Source organism: Pseudopipra pipra, chromosome 9 (genome assembly GCF_036250125.1).
Source record: "Pseudopipra pipra isolate bDixPip1 chromosome 9, bDixPip1.hap1, whole genome shotgun sequence".
In the NCBI taxonomy this organism is placed as follows: domain Eukaryota; kingdom Metazoa; phylum Chordata; class Aves; order Passeriformes; family Pipridae; genus Pseudopipra; species Pseudopipra pipra.
The window spans coordinates 12,613,845-12,634,562 of record NC_087557.1 but is presented as its reverse complement, the minus strand read 5'-3'; the positions used below and the strand labels follow the sequence as shown (position 1 = coordinate 12,634,562).

Genomic DNA, 20,718 nt, shown 5'->3' with positions numbered 1-20,718 from the left:
ACAACTGCAAAACTGCTTTTAAATGCAATCAGATCCAACATACCTGTTCCTCTGCCAGTTGGACCTCAGTAATAACCTCATGTAAAGTACACAATACACAGAAAAGAGTAGGAAACAACAGTTTAAGTGACTCAACACAGGATGCAGGCAGGGATCCCAACAGCCACTGCAAGCAGCCTTCTTTACCAGAGCTGGCACAGCTCTGCCTCAAAGCAGCAGTAGTCAAAATTCAATTTAATCAGGTTGCCTTATGCCAAATAGAGCACAAGACTGTGGATTGGGTCTCTGGCATCAAGACAAATACAGTAAACGGTTGAATACCCTAACTCTAGGGTTCGCTTACTTGTCTGTTTTTCCCCTTCAGAAAAAGGCCTTGCGAGAAAAATGGCTCTTGGATGGCCTAAGTTCTATGACTCCAAAAGAGCAAGAAGAAATGCAAAAGCAGAATCAGGAGGACCAACAACGGACTCATGAGTTGGAACAAGACATTTTCAGGTAGGGTAGTAGCCCTGCCCTCGGGTCTGGGTTAAAATGGTCCCTTCTGAAGAGTCCCTTATTTTGTAAAGGATTAAAACATCAGCAAGGGCTAAACATCCAGTTTACACAGAGTAAAGCAAACTTTGTTATGTTTTCTAGGCAGCTAAAATTATAGAATACACAATGCAAGCTTCCATACTGTGAATTTTATCAACGGTACAATAAATATATTGCAGAGTATTTGTTTCTCTAATTCCAGATATCCCTTCCATGCTGTATTCAATAGACATAAGCCACAATACATGGGTTTTGCTCTGAGATAGCAATTGTTGAATCAGAACTTAAAAATAACAGTAGATAGATTTAAAAATTCATCAATTTTACTAGGTCCTGCACAGCCTTTAGTACCTGGCTTTCACCATAACACAGCACTTCACAACAGCACAGGCTGCTTAGCCCCAGTAATATCACTTGCCTTATTTTCACTTTTCATGCTGTTTTGTATTCAGTTTATTCCCAGAAGCCTGCTATAGCAAAGGTCTTTTCCTACCTTTCATTAGAGATGTTCCTACAAATCTCATTGCCCAGTGCCTCCCTATCCCATAGAGCTAACATTAAACTGCAAAGTCTCACAAATGACTCCTTTATTTACTAGGAACATGATTCTAGGTTGATTGATAACCACAGTTGTAGAGTCTTTTGGTACTGTTTTTGCAGTAATTGTCCTGAATTTGTCATCAGCTCAGTGGCTTTAATTTTTATTGACTTAGATATCAAAACTGAACACATATACTGGGTTTTACTTTTCTGAATATAGCCATTTAAACTTTTTTTAGGATTACTAGAACTTATCACTATTACAAATAGTGAAACAGTAATTCAATTAGAGTTTCAAACCTGAAAACCACCTTTAATTAATGTATGAAAATTAGCATCAAAGGAATATTCCCTCTGCTTGAGACCTACAGACCCAAAACTTAACAAGAGGTTATAAGTTTTAAAGATTAGCTTTCAAAAAAGATGCCCATAGGAATTTGAAAGAAGATTTTTAAATATATTTGTGCTTTAAGGAAGGAGAAATCAAAGAGCCAAACCCATCATTGGTTCCCAGTTGTTTTCTTAAACAGGGAATTTTGTGTGTGTGTGTTTGTTGAGGTTTTCTGTTTGTTAGTATTGGTGGTTTTTTAATTTCTATTTTTGTGCCTGCTTTTAGCAGAAATGTAGGTAGGTATGAATTCTTTTCCTGCATAGTTCCAAATTCAGCTAATTACAAGCACAAGTAATGTTTGTATATCTAGGTGGCTGTTCATGTGACCATAAAGCAGCAATTTAAATGCTAAGGAAAATTAATTAAGTAAGTTTACTTGCAACTGTAAGCACTGCAGTGGAAAAAAACTCCAATAAATGTTTGCTTGCAGTTGCTGGGCATTCTCCTCTTATTAAAAACATTCTTCTTTTCCCAAGAATATAAGGCTATTTGTTTTATTACGCTTGTTCTTTAATAAAACCTGTGAATGGTTATTCTTATATTTTTTTTATATGCTGCTCTTTCACAGCAATTAATTTTTTCATGGCAAACTAAGCATTTTCACAGCTATTTGTTAATACCAGTGTTACCAACCAACTTTCCCTGTCTCTGACCTTTTCCTGGGAAGTTCCAAGAAATTGCTTCCTCCTTAAAATTACTCCTTTTTCTTAACATAGATATGAAATGATGATTAAGTGACAAGGACAGTATAACACCAAATGACATGCTGTCTTCACTCTAACACAAGTATAACACATCCTAGAAAAGAAAATCAATACAGAAATGCTCCCTATTACATTCCTGAGCCACCCTGCTTTTAATTCACCATCGGTGAAGTTCTAAAGACACTTTAGATATTTGTAAGGCCTTGATATCAAAAGAAATATTTTCATTACTGATATATTTACTTTCCTTAGAAAACAATATATACACACCTTAGCCTTTGGCAGCTTTTATCTTCACAATACACAGAGGACTCGGACAAGGACATTTGATTTTACAGATGGAGAATGGAAGCAGAAGAGCATACCTGGAGTTGTGTGGGAACTTTCCCCTGAACTAGGAATTTACACAGGTTTATTCACATCAAGCATTTTCTGCTATAAATATTTCCTATCATTCCTCAACAGCTGTCTAGCAAAGGCCTCTAGAAAAACATCCATGTTGCCTTCCAAATAGCATTACATTTTGTTTATACATACCCAGGACAGTTTCAAACCAGCCAGTAGCAATACAGAAACCTAGTAATACAGAGTTCAGTGTGAACAAAGTCCACTAAAAAAACCCATAAAATATGCACTATTCAGTACTTGCACAGGGCCTTTGCTATGCCATAGATATCACCCAAGCAAACAAAAGCTTGCTTGACCTTTGACCTATCCTGTAAACCAAAGATTGCTGACCTGATCATGTTGACATGTCATACAGTAAAAGTAACAAATTTTGAGAGGCTCAGTAAAATTTTTTCTTTTAAGCATCTGACAATTAAAATTCCCTTGATTCAGATACATTCTGTCTCCTGTGACATACAACCCCCACATGGGTTTTATCTTCAGTTAAAAAAAATCTGAATCACTTTAAAGACTTTTTGAATACCCAATACAGTCTTTGTTTCTTTCTGCTGAGAGGACAATTGCAATTGCAGAGAGATTTACAGTAGCATCATGATCCTTCCCATCACCCTCCTAAATGGGACCTCTGTTTTGAAACACACTTTACTCCAGTGTCAAGTTGAGCTAGTGTATGTCTGCTAATCAGTTCAGATTTGAGTATTTTTTGATAAAAGGGAGAGTTCCATTCCCTGTAACAGTGACAAAACAGTGAACAGCAAGTGGCCTGAACCACTTTGCAGACAAATGGCTGAATGCTTTGGTTGCAGACAAAAAAAAAATTGCATTTACATTATCAGTTCTATTAACCCTCTTTACATGTTAGAAGCTTCAGTGAGCAAGTGAACACATCCTGATCAGGGTACAAGCTGAGTGAAGAACTAGGAGTCCTGTTTTCTTGTTTAATCTTCAGCTGGTAACATTCTTGATGGAATTAGTTGCTAAACAACATACTTAAAAATGCAAAACAACTAAAGTTTATTCAATTGTTTGTAATGTGATACATGAAGGCGGACTAAGGCTATACTCCAGAGCTGCAAAAGCATTTGACTCACCTCAGAACATGTGAAGACTTGCTTAACTGCCTTTTCCTCTTAGTCAGGAATTCTTCAGGGTGGTATCCTCCTATCTGCTTTTCATTCTTAAGCCCTTTTTTTTTTCCTGGGGTGGCAGTGGTGCCAATCCCAGCAGATCAGCTGGTGGCCAGCAGCAGCCAGGAAAAATCCATAGATTTTCTTAATTCAGCTACTACTTTGGCAGAGAAATCTTCCATTTAGTGTCTTGGCTTCTAAGGTTTCCTCTTTCATCCACTTATTTTTCCCTCTCAGATAAGCACTACTCCAGAGAAAGAAAATATTCAAAGGATTGATTTAATACTAATATTAAATAATAATTTAATAGCTATATCATACTTCCATTTCTTTACAAAAACCAGAAGCCCTGTCAAAAAGATCATTTCTTAAATTGCTCATGTAGCTCCTACACCCTTTCAAGACAAATACAAACTGTGATACAACTTCATAAAGATATCATTGATTCAGAACTTTCTAAAGATTTAAACACACCAGAAAGATCCTGCCCTAACATTTTAACTGCATAAAGTCCATTTCTTTGAACTATACAAATCACATATCTTAAAAGTTTTCTTTACTCAAATTCCAATATACACATTTACAACATCCTCTGAAAACAAACCACCAAAATCTACGTCTATATGAGTGCAAAAGAGATGCTTAAGGTCTAGATGCAATCCCAAGTCATAGGTATGAGAATTTTTCTCTAACCCCACTGAGCACTGAATCAGTTCTCTTTATTACCATACAAAGTGGGTGTTAGTATGGGTGTGAGAGCATATATAAACTTTAATACTTTTCTTGATCACCCAGCTAAATATATGCAGTTTATAATCGTTGATTTATTTGCGGTTGTGTTTTCTCTCTCTCCCCACTCTCTCTCTTTTTAATATCTCCAAGATTTTTCCTCCTCTTCTTCCACCTGTGTGTCTTCAAGTGTTTCGAACCAAGAATAAAATAAACCCACAGTATAAGTTAATGATTTTTCAGTTCATTATGCTTATGTGCATTTTTCATTATTAATTTTCACATTATGATAAAATTGAGATCAAGTCTCATCTAAAAATACAACATTTCAATATATTAAATGAAGACTGTTCTGTAAGAAGTGGAGAAATACGGCGCACACCGTCATTACATTATTTTATGGCTGTCCAAGTATATTCATCCCCCTCATTATAAAATTTTTAAGTTTTAGCACTATAATCAGTACCTTTGATCAGGGTTCTAAGGCCATCTTGCAGAGCTCAGGTCTGAAGTGTTGGTAGCTTTTACATATTTTTTTTTAGCTTTTACTTTCATCCTGAATTTTTATTCACATCTCAATTCCAAGATCTGTGATACCAAAAAAGATGTTTTCATTAACAGATGAAAGTCCATGTAGTACTCTATTAGTGTAGCTCTACTTATCTGAGTTTAAATAGGGCAAGAGTCATAATATTAATTCAGATTCCTCAAACAGTCACACAGAAGGAAACAAATAATGCCTATCTGCTGGCCTGCATTCAGCTCTTCCAGTCTGCTTACTTTAGAAGGGATGACAGACTTTTATTATTAATGTTGACTGTGGTGTAATATTGTGAATCCTGGCACATAGTAAAGAATAAGTCAAAATACAACACATTTTTTCCCCTCAGGGTTATAGGCCAATATTTCTATTACCCTATTTGTAACTGTGTCTCAGATCATCTAACTGTAACTATTCTTACTGATCTCAGCAACTAGTGATACCAGTTGCTGCTAACTTAAGTCTACAGTCATCAATTTCTGACATGGATTCAAAAGCAAGGGAAGGCATGTTTCACTCAAATGTGGAAGGTTTTGAAATTTTCCTTTTATTTCTTTAAGGTTTTTTTCTTAATCATTGTACTCAGGTTTAACATGTAAGAAACATATAATATAGACTTAACATATAAGAAGAATGAATCTGTGATGGCTTTTAAGCAATACAAACCTACAGCAAGTGTCAGTGGCCCAAAAGAAATTCTGACTGCTGAGCCTCAATCTTCCTTTTACGTAACAATAATTAGCCTAGCAGCCAAGATTAAACTGGCAAAATAGTTCTGGTTTACACTGCTAAAATCTGACAGAGAATATCCAGATTGTATATTTGATATCATTAAGAGGTAGGCTTATAGCTCTCAGACTAGACCTGGGCACAAACAAGGCTCCTCCTCTAACAAAAAGCCTCTCAAAAAATCGTTCCTTAGTGTTGGAAATCTCACTCAATTGCAATCTTAGAAAGGGAATGCTATTAGCATTTGATGCAAAATGTATCACACCTATGTGAACTACTCAGTTTTCTCTTGCAAATTCCCTTGTGAGGATGTTGCTTGAGCAAACAGTGCAAACATGACCCTTCCCAGCTGCCTGTCCTAGGTGCACTGTACCAGTGTGCATTACATGGTTGCCACGCTGCTGAAAAGAAATGCTCCACAGAAATGAGATTCCAGCAGTTTTCCCAGAGAAATAAGAACACAAAACGCCAATGAGTGACTAAGGACACATGAATGTCAGTAAAAGCCTTAGTTCACAGTGCCAAAGAGAAGCCCTTAAAACTTTCTAGTGCTTTTAAATCTGTGGCTACACAAGCTCTGGACTAGACCATTATGAATGCTACAAATAACATCAGATGAGCATATCTTGCATTTTTAATCAAGATTCTTCCCCTGAAGAATCAACCTTCAGGCTGTCAGTCAAGCACTGTAACACTTGTTTTATCAAAGCAAAGAATTTTGAAATTCCAGAACCCACATTCACACATGTAGAACCGTGGAAAACTATCTTAGCATCTTGGATCTGAACACAGACAGACACACCCTCAGAAAGCCCCTGCGTGATCCTGGGTGTTTGCAAGGTCTTCATTCTCAATCCCATACAGACTGGAAAACAATAGAGTTTAGTCTTTTGAGCAGGTTTCTTCCATTTCAAAATTCACACCATTATGAAGTTATTACTTCTTAAAAGTAGTGTGAAAGCACATTGCTATTATTATTTATAGCTGTATTAATTTTCATAATAGAAAGTTAGTTAGGAGTAGTTTTATCTACATGTACTTGCAAATACCATTATTATTTTACCAAAACATGATATCTGTTCTACATCTCAGAAATACACATGCAATTTGATTTCCATTGATAGACATGGTTCTCCTGAAATTGTAGCTTCTAATTATAGACTGACTGGAACTTTTCTCAGGGGGGGATCCTCCAGAATATGGTTTAGCTCCAAAAAATAAAATACATATGAGGTGATATACTGTAGCCCTTTAAGTACTACTGGGTACAAGAACATTCTCCTGACTCTCTTTTCAACAAAAGAATTTGCTTCTTTTCATAATCTGTACCAGTATACATGCCAAAATCATGATTCCAGTGTCTGTATACTAGATTCCTACATCTTAGTTACAACAGAAAAATCACATTTCTTGAGACAATGTAGAAAATTTGCTTAGAAATGAGGAAATTATGTGCAGGGCCTATATTCCTTATCTATTCCTTCCCTAAACAAGATAATTGCAGTCACTGTTTTCAAAGTAGGCTCATAAGTAATCTATGGCAGGTTTTGTTTGTTGTTTTGTTGGGGTTTTTTAATGAAAATACTATTTCACACTTATTTTCCAATGCATGTGAAATTGTAAGCTGACGTCGTATTAGAGCAAAATTTTTCAGGGTAAGTAAAGCCAGCTTTACCGATGTCCATATTCACAATGTATCAACTCTGCAGTGCTGTTCTCTGGTATTAAATCAAATGCAATTGTGATTGCAGACTGGAGAAGGAAATTGAGGCTCTGGAAAGACAGGAAATGGAAGTCTCAGCTAAGGAAGAAGCGATCTTAAAGAAACTGAAGTCTGTTGAGAAAACAACAGAAGACATAATAAAGGTTAGTTCCAAATTATTCCAGAAATAGAGTTTATTACTCATTCATCATCATAACCAGGGAAAGGGGAACTAGCTGGATCCCATGAGTGGTCATAAGCTTTTGTCTAAAATGACAGCAGTCACAAGAGGGGCCAAGATATTCTATTGTTTAAGTGCCCAGATGTCTCAATTTGCTTGTTTATGGGGGTGGGGAAGCAATTCCTATTATTACTCATCTATAGCACATTGCCAAAAAATAGCACTGCCACTGACACCAACCAGCAACTTTGCATCTCGGCCACAGACAGACATAACAGGTACAGACCAAGTACAGACACAGGTGTTTTCATACTCCTTCAGGTGATGTGCCCAGCTAAACTGCATCATGCTTTCCCCTAAGCCCCTGAGAGGTTGTGATGAGACAAAACTTAATGCTAGCAGTCATGAGTCTTTGTCAAAAGATCATTTTAGTATTTTAAAATCATCCTAAATCATCTCAAAAAATATAGTGATGAAACTAAACTTCAGTTCTCCAGTTGTTCTTGTATACGCACATATACACACGCTCTCTAAAGATACGTAGGGAGATAAGTAAAACTGGAAAGCCAAAGTGTAACCTTTGAAAAATCTTTGAAGCCAACCAGGTTGAGCCACAGTGGGAGGCTAAGTTACTGTTTAACACTTCATGATATTTTGTCCTTCCCTGTATGACTTGGAATCATATTGGCAAAAAAGACCACAGAAATTTCACTTTCTCCCTTGCCATGCTCCAAATGAGCATGTTTCACTTTTAGCCCCTTCTCTGTATGAAGCTGTGCACTCAAAAGGGTAAAACTATCAGGGAAGCCTAAGCACTGTCTAATTACACCTTAAAACTAATTATCACATTTATTTTTAACGGTTCTCTTTCCCACCTAGTCTGTGAAGACTGAAAAAGCAGGATTTGAAAAAGGTACGTTTAGTTAAAAGAATATTTTTTTAAAGGTTCTTGTAGAAGTCAGTTAAAACACACTAATGCTTTATGGATCTGTGGATGTTCTTTACTCAGAGTCAGCAGACTACATCTATGCCAGCATACCTGACCTTCCCAAGCACTTCAGGCCTTCCGCACTGAGAAGTACAGCACATGCTGCCACTGACGATGAAGAAAAGAGAAAAGGTACTGCTTACTAATAACTAGGTGTCAATATGTGCAAAAACTTCCTATTAATTGAATCTAATAAACCTTAAGCAAAGAGTAAATATTACAGATATGAGACACTGCTGTTCTCATTTAAGCTGTGTTACTGATTAGGTCATCAAAACTGAGAGGTGAGAAACTGGTGTAAGATATGTGCCACTGAGAATAAGTCTTTTCACTACTGACCCTTCTTTCCAGCACTTCATTCCTTTGCCTGGCAAAATTTTAAGTACATCCTCCCTTCATATCATACATTTCACATTTTCTACCCACACTTACAGCTGTTGGGCAGCCAGCAGCAGCCTGGTTATTTCCCCAACTACCACAAAAGCCTCCTAAGCTTCAGAGTGCCCAAGACTCTTTAGCATCACAGCACATTGATCCTTTTCAGCTGTTATTGCTCAGCACAACACCAGGGGCAAGGTTAAATCTGGATTTCTCAGTCTATCATGTAATGCAAACTGGCTCCTCAGCAGTTGATTTTTCCTCACAGAGTTAGATCCAAATGAAAGTATTTTTTTCTGGAGGATGACAGGGGACATTCAAAATGAGAATCCAATATATTGGTTGTGTATGTGATAACATCAAGTATTTGATAATTCATTCCAATAGTCATTCTCTATCACTGTCAGAACTCTTCTATATTTCTTGTAGCTGCTGCATTATCAGTTTAAGCACTTGTTTCTTTCAACAGCATTGTTTGCCATGGAAATTAAAGTTGAAAAAGATATGAAGACAGGAGAAAACACAGTGTTATCAACAATACCTCTTCCATCAAAGGAGTTTAAAGAGACAGGAATTAAAGTCTACGACGATGGCAGGAAGTCAGTCTATGCAGTATCTTCAAATGGCAGCACAACACAAAATGGCATGGATGAACTTGCTCCTGTTGAAGTGGAGGACCTGCTACGGCAGGCAACTGAAAAAAATTCCCAGTCTCCCACAGAGTATCATGAGCCTGTGTTTGCGAACAAATTTTGCAGGCCAGTTACTCCTCAGAAAGACAAATTAGTCCCTGGACCAAAACAGGAAGACACTGACAGAAGAGAGATGAATGGATTCAGCAATCAGACAGAATTCTCCCCCAAAACAGAGCCCTTTATGCAACAAAATAAAGAGAACGGGCTTGATCTGCCAAAGGTAATACAGCCAAAGTCTCCCTCTCCAGTAATTTCCCATTCAGAGAAGAAAGTGCACACTGATACTGAGAACAGGATGATTCATAATGAAGAAAGAAAAGCTGGACATGAGGAATTAAAACCTTACCAGAACATAAGAGAAAGACATAATGAGACAAGGCTTTTAAGTCCCCGCCATCTTAGTGAAACATCCCCTGCACCTCAGGAGGAGGAAGATGTTCGATACAACATTGTCCAAGCTGTGCCATGTTATGTGGATGATTCTGAGCCAGTAACAATGGTTTTCATGGGTTATCAGCGCATTGATGATGACGATGCAGAAGCAGACCAAAAGCTGTCACGATATGATGGGGTTATCCGTGCAGAATTGGTTATCATTGATGATGATGATGAAGATGACAGCAAATCTGAGAAACCAGCATATCATCCCATAGGCCACTACAGTCAGGTTTATCAGCCACCAGGCAGGAAAATCACAGAAGCCCCACAGACAAACCCCGTGAGCAGTCTGGGCACAAGCCTGAACAAGGTACCCCACAAAAATTCCATCTCCCTACAAGAACAAGAGGAATGCTTAAGCTCGCCAACACGCCATACTCATCTTCATGGCCAGGTGTCTGGAGACGGTACAGAAGATCCCTCACTAACAGGTAACAGAAAAGGAAAATCGTGTCACTGCTGTTTGCTCATGTAGCAAACTGATATTGCTCTTATCTGCTGGCAACTGTTTCACTTAGTATATTATTTGGATTGTTTCACAGACTAATATGCTACTAATAATCATTTCTTTGCTCTTGTTTGTTAAGAAATGCCAATCTACATTTTGGAACTCTTGAATTATTTTGTCTTTAGTAATGCACTAGCTACCATACCAAAATTTGGAAAATAAAGTATCTCAGAAAAGCCATTTCTGTAACCTTCCAAGATTAAAAGTGGTTCTCTTTAAAGTTCTATTAATGCTACCTCAATTAGCAGAATTCATTTTCATTTCTACCAGGTAACTAACATCATTGCTACTTATTGCTTCCTCCTCACTGGAATGTTTCCGTGCCTGTCTGCATCCCAGCTACTTCCTAGATCATCCAAATTGCTCTTTAAATGAGAAAGACAGCTTAATAACCAGCTTTACCTTGTATTTTTCTGAAATCAGCATTGCCAACATTGTCTTGACAGTGTTTATGCAAATTTTAACCTTTTTTCATTAACCTGAGTTTGATATTTTTATAGCTTCATAAAGAGAATGAAACAGTTTTCATCACTACATATGGTTAGTCCAATAGTCCATAGTATTATTTTTTAATACTTTTTATATTCTATTATTACAAAAGGTATCTATTTCTTTCTATAAAGTTTTTATTATAAAAGTTAAAAGAGCAATACCAAAATCTTCCAGAATCATGGAAAGCTCTTCTTATTATTAAACTGCACTTAATTATACTTACAGAGCAGCAGATTTCAGACAGTAGTCACGTCCACATCAAGGAAAGAAAGAATACTGTGCTTGAATTACGGGAAGATCAGGGATCTTGATCCCACATGTTCTCCCTCCAGACTATATTTCTGCAATTCAGCAACAGAGGTGTAAGGTTGGGCCCTGCCTAAAGCTGTATTAACAGCCCAGCAATTCTTTACACTACAGGTGAAGCCAAGAGAGAGGGTGATCATTGGATCATGTGAGGAGTTTTGAGTATTTTTGCATCAGTAGGCACTGATTATTCAGTAAACAATGCTCTCAGCTTATTGAAGTATCAACCTCATGGAGTCACGTACTCAACAGCTTGAAATACTCCAGCAGTGCTGCCCAGACTTTCTGATCAATAAGGTCACCACACCTTTTTATCACTTGATAGACCTTTCCTTCTCTCAAGCACCAATCCTGCATATTTCCCTGTATCCTCCCGTACCAAGGGCTGCTGCCAGCAGCTCTTATGCCAGCAAGTGAAGCTAGTACAGGCAAGATAAACCCCTCCAGCAGCTGCTCCAGCCCATTATAATTTGGGGATAGCTCTTTAATCCCCACATAACATATATATATATATATAGGCAGACAGAGAAGTGACCCACCAGCAGGTTGCTACTGAACAGTTTTTTCATCCCACAGCCTGCTGAGTGGGTGCTCCTGAACAGACCCTGAGAAAGAGTTTTTCAAGTAGTAACGATAAAATCACAGTACCATTCAGGTGGGCCATATACAGACCATGAGATGTTAGTTGAACACCTCTATCTGTAACCATCTCTGCTTATTTTTGTCTCCCAAGAGAAGCATCTGAAACTTCTACATTTTGCCCTGCCACTTGAACACTTCCCAAACAATCTGGGTTCTCTTTCGAGGTTAATGGAAAACCAACACTGACTTTCAGGAAAAGGGGCTAAGTGTAAATCCAGCAAAGACATTTGAGAATCTTATGTAAATCTGTATTGGGTCTCACTCATTTTCTTATAACTATTCCAACCACCAATAAGTAAGTAGCCAATTAGGAAAAAATTATCCCAAATAAATTAAAAGCAGTTGGGCAACTGCTTCAAAAATTCTCCCAGTCAGCACTGCCTCCAAGAGAGTGTCTTAATGCCTAGTACAATTTGGAACTAGGCCATATTCTTCTTTACCCCTCCACCTATTTATTGCCACTCCCTAGGACATTTTTGATCAGAGGAAAAAGCCAGGAAGTGACTCAATTTTTCCCAAGCAGTCCCATAATCCTACTGAGACTTCTAAAAGGGAAACAAAACCAGGAAAGCCTCTCAGTCTAAAACAATGTATTACACAGAGCTGTTTCTTAGAGAAATGAATTGTTTTCAAAGCTGATGTCCAGCCTAGCAGGTTCACCCTAAACATCACCAGTGAAAAGAGAGAAGTCAAAATTATTTTTGGTAACTCATCACTCATTACTAAAACAACAAACTGTACAACAGAAAAAAAAAACCTCTCTGAAATTAGAGCTTTGGGAGGCAAATGCAGCATTTAAGCATCAAACAAGCACTGAGAACTCTCTGAAAGAGAATGGAAAGCAAGGAAGCACAGGACACACAAGGAAGACGGTCCCTTATGTAACAATCTTGCTTTGGGAAAGAAATGAACCTTTAGAGCAAGTTACTGAAAACATTAGGGATGGCCAAGGACAACTAGGAGGTAGAGAAATTGTTCCATGTGCCAAACTGTATAGAGAAATATCAGACTAAATCAGGAGCTTTTGGCATGCCCCCAAACTTACAAAGATGTAGGACATACCTCTTTCCATATAGGAACAATTTTCCTTTCCCCCTAAGCTTGGTGGGGGACCAATATCTCAAAGTATGTGCCCTCAGAAAAACCATACAGAGAGAAGGATGACAATGCTATAATTAGGACACCAGTGTTTTGCATTAGTAGAGCTTATTTTCTTCTTTAAATTTCAGGCAAATTAATTCAAGTGCAAATGTTTTGAAGATTCAATACTCATTAGGGAAATAAAGAGTCCTTGGGGGGAACAAAGGCTAGACAGAGTAAAATGAATAAGGAAATGGAAAACAAAAGCTGAATAAGCAGCAAAACCTACTGACAGTGTGGAACAGGCTCTCATGGGCACAAAGGCCCAAGGCTCTTGGCAGTCTAGATGAGCTATTCTGTTTCCTTACCACTGGAACCTTTGCAACCTTCAAACAACACAATGGAGACGGCTTCATTTGCATTGAAGAAAGTAACATACAAAAATCCTTTTTAATGAAGACTCATGCATGCCATCTACGTCTGTAATATATAGAGTAAGACAAAAACGGACCAGGACCAGGACTTGAATCCCTTAGAATTCCTCAGCCTGCAAGCAGTACACAGTCTTACAGGGCCTTTGTAAGAGCTAAGGTTAACATCACTGGCCCTATGATATAAAGTTACACTCAGATGCCTCTACAATTTGCAACAACTTCAGCATTCAAAACATAACTCAAGCTGGACATTTGCTGACATGTATAAATCAAGCAAACAGCTGCTTTGACCCCCTGTCTCAGTACAGAGACATATGCAGGATGAAGGAACGAGACAGGCTATTTTGGGTGACTCTTCAAACTAACAGGTCAGAGGACTGGAGATTATTCCCACTGCATTCTCAGCTCAACTGTGTGCTGGGGGGGGAGGCTCTTACATATCAAACAACGGCATTATATTGCTGTTCTAAAAATAACCTTAAATCATTTGCCCTGCGCTGCCACTTTCAAAGTAACCCACATTATACCCAGTTGCAGGCAGTAGCCATGCTAATGTTTATACAGATACTGTTACTCCATCAGATGGAATCAGGAATATGACTAACCTCCACTCTGACTCAACACCAGGAGAAAAGACAGTTTTCTATGAACATCAAGAGAAAAGGAAAAAGCTTCCACACAGTTACAGCTCCCACTGAGGAGTTTAGTTTAAACAAAGAGTTTGTTTAATTATTCATGCATCCTTTTAATCTGTCAGCATTCAGCCAAGGACAATACCATTTGTGTTCAATGTGTTAGTGAAGGTAACAGACAAACAGAAGATAGCTGCACTAATTTTCAAATAGCGATAATGGAGTAATTGCTTAATATACTTGCTTTATTGCAAAATTACCAGAACTAACACCTTCTACTGATTTCTTTCTATAATATTAAAACAATGCTTATTCTGCTGGATTAACCACTGGAGGTATGTGTATTTTTTTTTTCTAAATTGGGAGATTTTCTTCTTTTTCCTTCAGAAATAGAAAGAAAGTCTTAAAATGTAATGACTTTGGTTTTTCTTTTTCAGCTCTGAGGATGAGAATGGCAAAGCTGGGGAAAAAGGTGATTTAACAGCTGTAGTGACATGGAAGTAAAATTTATTACTCAAAGCAGAATAAAGCTAAGAAGACTTTCTTCCACATGCTTTTTCTGGATCATAATGCTTGTTTTGTCCTCTGTTTTATGGGCTATTTTGCCCTCTGCATAATCCAATGGACTTTAACAGACTTTCAGATTTGACCAACAGCCACATACACACAAATCACATCCTGGATTTTGTTAAAAGTAGTGGGAAGTTACCTAAGGCCATAAATGCAGTGTATATACAAGCATGAAGATGTGTGCATATCTGTTCCCACAATCAGGAATATGCTGTTGCTATATACACAGAGCAGATAAACACCCACTGCCATGGAACTTCATGGGACATTGCTTCACATCAAAGTGTGCCAATCTATCCCATTTTAACCAAAAATGCCATCCCAGCATTTTCTTTTTAAAAGCACTGGTTAATAAAAAGCTAAACATGAAAGAGAAGATCTGGAATAAATGTAAATATAAAAACTGCTTTCCAATCATGCTACCTTGGCTGAAATTTAAAGCATTCCTTTTTAAGTGACAGCAGAACAAACCAAAAATAGTTAAGTCAGCATATTTAAATATTTAGCCACCTTCTAGAGCTCCACAGTCCATTCACCCTCCTATGTTACATACAACAGTGTAGCCATCCTCAAACCTTGCTCCCTTCCCTGTGTCACATATGTGCTGCCCACTCACAACCCCATAGATCAATCCTGTATATAGTACTACAAACAGCCTGACCTTCTGAGCATAGTTTCACCTCCCAGCTTGCTCAGACAGTCCTCCTTTTCCAAGAAACTGGTCGCCAGACAGGCAGTGCCTGTTCGTCAAAACAAACAAACAAACAGAGACCACAAAAAAGAAAACCAACCACAGTGTTTGGTATTCAGGTTTCAGTTGGCCAGGGAGCTAAAATTAAGCAAGCCTCCCATCAAAAATATAGAGTTGCCAATGGCTTATCCTGCAGCCCCAACAGAAGGTCTGTTATAGCTGCAGCCACTGCTGGGCACAGCTCTCCAGCAAGGTCCAAGGCTGCCACCAAGGAACAATTCTTTTCATAAGGGAGGAGCTAAGGGCCCTAGAAGCAGCCATAAGGTACAATCATAACTAGAAAAATAACATCCAGGGCAGATTTTTCCAGTACATAGTTTTGGGGGGAAAAAGTGCCTCATAGCACACTACATACAGCCTTATATTCAAATCAGTACAATAGCTTTAATTTGCTAGGCCTTAGCCTGGTTTGAAACACTAAGCATATAAAGCTCAGGTTGTGTTATTCTATCATAGCTGACTCAAGTTATGTACCAGCAAAAAACCACTAACTTTTTCACTGGTCTTCTTTTCAAAGCAGGAAACTGAAGCTACTACCTCATACTGAGGCATGATAGTACTAATTGGCTGACTTGTAGCCTCTAAACACTTGGTGGCTCCCAGTCTGCAGATTGTAATAATCTCAAATTTTAAGACTTGTCAGAAATGGTTACCTGGAGAGTGAAATAGTAAATAAGAACAAATAAATTTAATTGTAGTACACTTCCTCTATGTCTATCCTGGGTTTTTTTTGTTGTTGTTGTTTTACAGTGTTTTTTTTTTCTTATGCTGCTTCTGTTATTTGCTGGTTGTGAGACCAGAGAGCTTCACCCTCAACCGAAGAGTTGGACTTGATGATCCTTGTGGGTCCCTTCCAACTCCGAGTATTCCAGTGATTTTGTGAACTCTTAACAGGATACACCAAAAAGTGAGAGAGTAGGAAAGCAACATGATTTAGCCACGAGCAGTTTTTGTAACAGCAGCAGACGGCTATGCCTTCCCCCACAGTCTGTGCTATTAAACTTAAAAGCTCTGGAAAAGAGAGCAAAAATGCAATGACCAGTACTAGTCAAAGCAGTTCAAAGGAAAGCAGACTGAAAAGAGACTTCACAATAGGGAATTCATAGTAATCTACAAGTGAAATTCACTACCAATACATGAAAAGTAACGTAAGAGAAGCACGTTCCGAAGAACTTGTCCTGTGCTGATTGTGCTGTGCCACTTCCTCAGGTATATGGAACAGTTCTTCCCTTCACACACACCCCTTAGAGAAGCTGGGATCAGATTGATGTGAGTGAGCAAAGAACTCAGACATACTAGCAGAATATCCCTGTTAACCATCCCTCTACTCACTTGGACTCTTCCTTCAGTCTGTACCAAACATCTAAAATCACTGAGATATTAACTTCTGCATTGAAATACTTAGGAAAAACTGCAATATCCTGTAACTGCCATTTCTCTTAAGTTATTTGGAAAGGGATGTTTCCACACAGAGCACAATTTACATGCATGACAAAAGAAAACAGTCCATACCTGCTCAATCAAAAGCTTAAGCACAGGTATCAAGCAAACATCCATTCCAAAATGTCCATCCGTACGAGCTAACTTGAATTTAAAGACTGGAGTACCTTAATAAAGCTTGAGATTCTTCCCAATTAGTTCATTTAGGAATACTTCCTATTTTGGACAGCCTTTACACGTCTCAAGTTTAAAGAAAGCAAGTAAATGAAAAGCACTGTTATCTGAACAAGGGCGCCACGCAGTGTTACAAACCGGGATGGAAAACACAAGGCAGGCGATCTCTCTCTAACCTTCCCTAGGTAAATGAAAAACATGGCCGTAATTACTCCGAACATAATTACTCCCCATCTTGTGATTTTTGACAAAACAGGAAACAATTTAGAGCTCAGTGTAAGGAGGAGAAACGAAGTATACCTTTTTCTGGCTCATTCTGCAGCCTGAAATGTCAACGAGCAAAAACTTACTCCAAGTAAAGCACAGCAGCAATGAATTCTATTGCACTTGAGCTTTGTGCATCAATTAATTTTCCTTCAAAGCATAGGCACAGAACATGATTTGTAGCTAAGCCAAGAGCAGAGGACAAGTATTTGGAGGCTGCACCTAACAACTCAATCAAAACAGTAAATTACTTGTTGTGAGACTGATCACAAATTTCTACTTGGCTGGGAGTGTTTGCCTGTCTAGAAGAAGCCAAACAGAAATATGCTAACTTTAATTTGTCATCACAAGTTTGAGATGAAAAGAAAACACTGAAACCTCAATCTCTTCTGGCAAAGAAGTTTTCTTGACCTCATTGTGACTCTTTTAGGAAGCACAGCAATGGGAGTTTTAGAAGAAAATGCAATATGCAATATTGTATATTATACAATATACAATATGCAATATTGTATAATTCAAGGGGAAAAAAATATAGCAGCCACTAGTGTCTCTAAAACAAGACTACCTGTCACCTCTTTTCCTGCCAATATCAAACACTTCCATGGACTTTTTTTTTTTCAAAGGAGTATACCAGAAATTTTGGAAGTCACTAAATACAATGACATTTTTCTTCCTCTTATCAGTCATGCAGGAAAAGGGCAGAGGTGGTTATGTGAACAGACATTACATAAAATTAGCAAGTCCTTCAATCAATTCAGTTACAATACTGCACATAAGGGCTCATGTAAGAAACTGCACAATCTTACAAGCAATGGGAAGAAGCAAGTTCTCCAGAGCAACTGACAAATTTGCCAATTGTGAAGTTGTATTAGACATTGAACAAGGAATTTTTCTTATTCCAGAGGAAAAGAAACTGCATTATGAAGTGAAATTTTAATATTAAGTTTCAATACTAGTTTGTCCGGGAAGGATTTAGATAGCTTTAATTTATAAAACAACATTGACAAAAACCAGACAATCCATTTTGCTCCCAGGCAAGACTTTTCTAGTTTCTATTTGACAGTGTTTTCACATTACTAAAAAGGGCAAAACCTTCTACTGAGATATTTACATTCAAGTTTTAAAACCCCTGTTTATGTGTTCATTGTCACACATAAATGAAACAACACACAGTACAGCTCTTTGTATTCTTTGTACAGAAAGAACTGCCATTGCCTTTAATTTAAAAAGCCATCAGTCGTATCTATGTTGAGTGATTTGTCTTCTATACACATGATATATGAAGGAGTCCCAAAAAACTGTAGCACTAGACGGGCCTGAGATTCCCAGGCTTTTGAGATCAGAGTTCTCTAAAAAACCCACAAACCCACACAACTGGTCCTATGCTTCTTGCCCTTCAGCCTGAGTTGTGACTCATTTCTTCTTAGTCCCCCTTTCCCAATCGGACTGACATGACTTTTTCAGCTTCCAGGAGGAAGGTGGATGATTCAAGTTATACTCACTCACAGTCAGCTGCTGCTGATGAAGGGATTAATCTCAGCTCTATAAATGTCCTCATAGATAAATCATACACTTGAGCAGCCAAAAAGAAGATAACCAACTACAAACAAACTTGTAGTTTTGTGAATATTGTGTCCCTGCACTGTGGACTTGGGGAGATGGAGGAAGATACAGAAATAGACAGCTTTAGTAAATGGAGAGAACCACCATCTGACCCACACCTACAAGTATTTTAGAGCTGTCCATCAGGTAGTAGAGACATGTTGTTGTAAAAGTCTATACCAGGCCAGGCCTTACTATTTACTATTCTATCCAATACTTCAACACCTTCATTCCCAGCTAGCTTAGTAGCCCTGGACTGAAAATATATTTTGAAATGTTGCAACTGAAAATCGATAATTTCCAGTACCAAAAATGAAGACACGTGGAAACAAGCTGTTCAGGGCCATAAAACAAATGTAAAGTACTGTACTGCATAGCATATTAAGGGCTTGTTTCCAAGATGCCATTTCAGGAGTGTCCTTCCATACTTAGGCAAACCATGAACCAAAAAGGTTAAACAATATAGTCTCTTTCTGTTCTCTGTACCTAGTTCATATACTTAGATAAACCTTTTGACTAAAAAAAATGCCCTCCCCTACTCTTAAAAAATAGAATTGTTATAGAATTCTTTTAGTTTCGTCTTCTAGATATGGCAGCTAAGCGACTCTCAACATTAACAGAAGCTGCTTTTCCTTAAGTCATCCTAACTCCTAATCCACATTTCACTCAATAGCACAAATACAACTGCAACATTCCTGAGCAAGCATTTTCACTTCCATTTAAGCATCAATTGGCATCGTACTCACACAGAAAAGTAATTCAGAAGCCACAAGCAACCAGGGACAATAAAACACAGAAATCCATACACAAAGAGAGGTTCTTCCTGTTTGAGTTTTGGATAAGTACAACTGGGTTTAATACACTTATGTTGCAAATGCTTTCTCTTTATGGTTTAGAAGCACTGAGGGGGGTGAGATGGAAAAGTATTCTGAATGAGGCAGATGGTAGTTTTACTAAAGGACTGAAGTTCCCACGCTGCTATGTTTGTCATGTAAGTATACTGCTCTTAGAGCACAGAGAGCATTTCTTGCTTTTAACTGTTGTGTATTTAGTTCATGCCTCAATCTGAGTTTGTGACATTTTTTCACTAAGTTCTGTATTTTGGTTTTGGGGTTTTTTTAATGCACAAAACTATCACAAGCAGGAAGTAGTCACATCACATACCACACAGTGAACAGATACGACAAAATCCAGATCAATCTTTCCAGATTCCCCAGTGATATTTACAAAAGGTTTAGGGAATTGATGATCAAAACACTTTCAGCACATCTTCTCAGTCTTCTTAAACTATAAGCTTCAATCAAGTTAACTACTGTGCTTAAAAAAAAAAAAAAAACTTCATTCCTTACTCAGGCAAAAATTCCCATTAAAAGTCCTGCTAGAAGACAGCTTTTGTAGGACTGCAGCATCCTTCTATAGATTTGAATTTCAGATCTCCCTAACACCAAGCATGACACACAGGTGCTATTTTTCTTCCATTACATCTTCAGGGAGGTGTTGAGAGAAAAGTTGTAATAGAAACCATTTTTTTCATATTTTTTGACTGCACAGTATTTCATCACAAAATTTTCCATTACTTATTTCATATTTTGTTGACTGCTATCAGAAAGGCAACAAGGAATACTATATTTCCACAGACATAGATGGTTAACACAACCTGTTTAAACAGATGACCCTGCAAGAAAAGGGGAAAAAAGTCATTGAACTGTCAGGTTTTTTATTGGTTTAAACAATCATC

At 37.9% G+C, this 20,718-nt stretch overlaps 2 protein-coding genes across 6 annotated transcripts in view; one reads left to right on the top strand and one right to left on the bottom strand.

The window, feature by feature from the left end:
• Window positions 1-16,206, top strand: part of PALMD (palmdelphin) — a 49,893-nt gene extending 33,687 nt beyond the window's left edge. Inside the window, exons 4-9 of the mRNA XM_064664674.1 lie at window positions 365-495; window positions 7,455-7,569; window positions 8,466-8,499; window positions 8,596-8,706; window positions 9,422-10,516; window positions 14,617-16,206. Coding sequence (XP_064520744.1) covers window positions 365-495; window positions 7,455-7,569; window positions 8,466-8,499; window positions 8,596-8,706; window positions 9,422-10,516; window positions 14,617-14,660 — 1,530 coding nt within the window. The 3' untranslated portion in view covers window positions 14,661-16,206. The remainder of the gene's footprint in view (window positions 1-364; window positions 496-7,454; window positions 7,570-8,465; window positions 8,500-8,595; window positions 8,707-9,421; window positions 10,517-14,616) is intronic.
• FRRS1 (ferric chelate reductase 1) overlaps window positions 12,559-20,718 on the bottom strand; it is a 32,781-nt gene continuing 24,621 nt past the window's right edge. For all 5 annotated transcript variants that reach the window (XM_064664669.1, XM_064664668.1, XM_064664672.1 and 2 more), the window contains one exon: window positions 12,559-20,655. In XM_064664669.1, coding sequence (XP_064520739.1) covers window positions 20,563-20,655 — 93 coding nt within the window. In that variant the 3' untranslated portion in view covers window positions 12,559-20,562. The remainder of the gene's footprint in view (window positions 20,656-20,718) is intronic.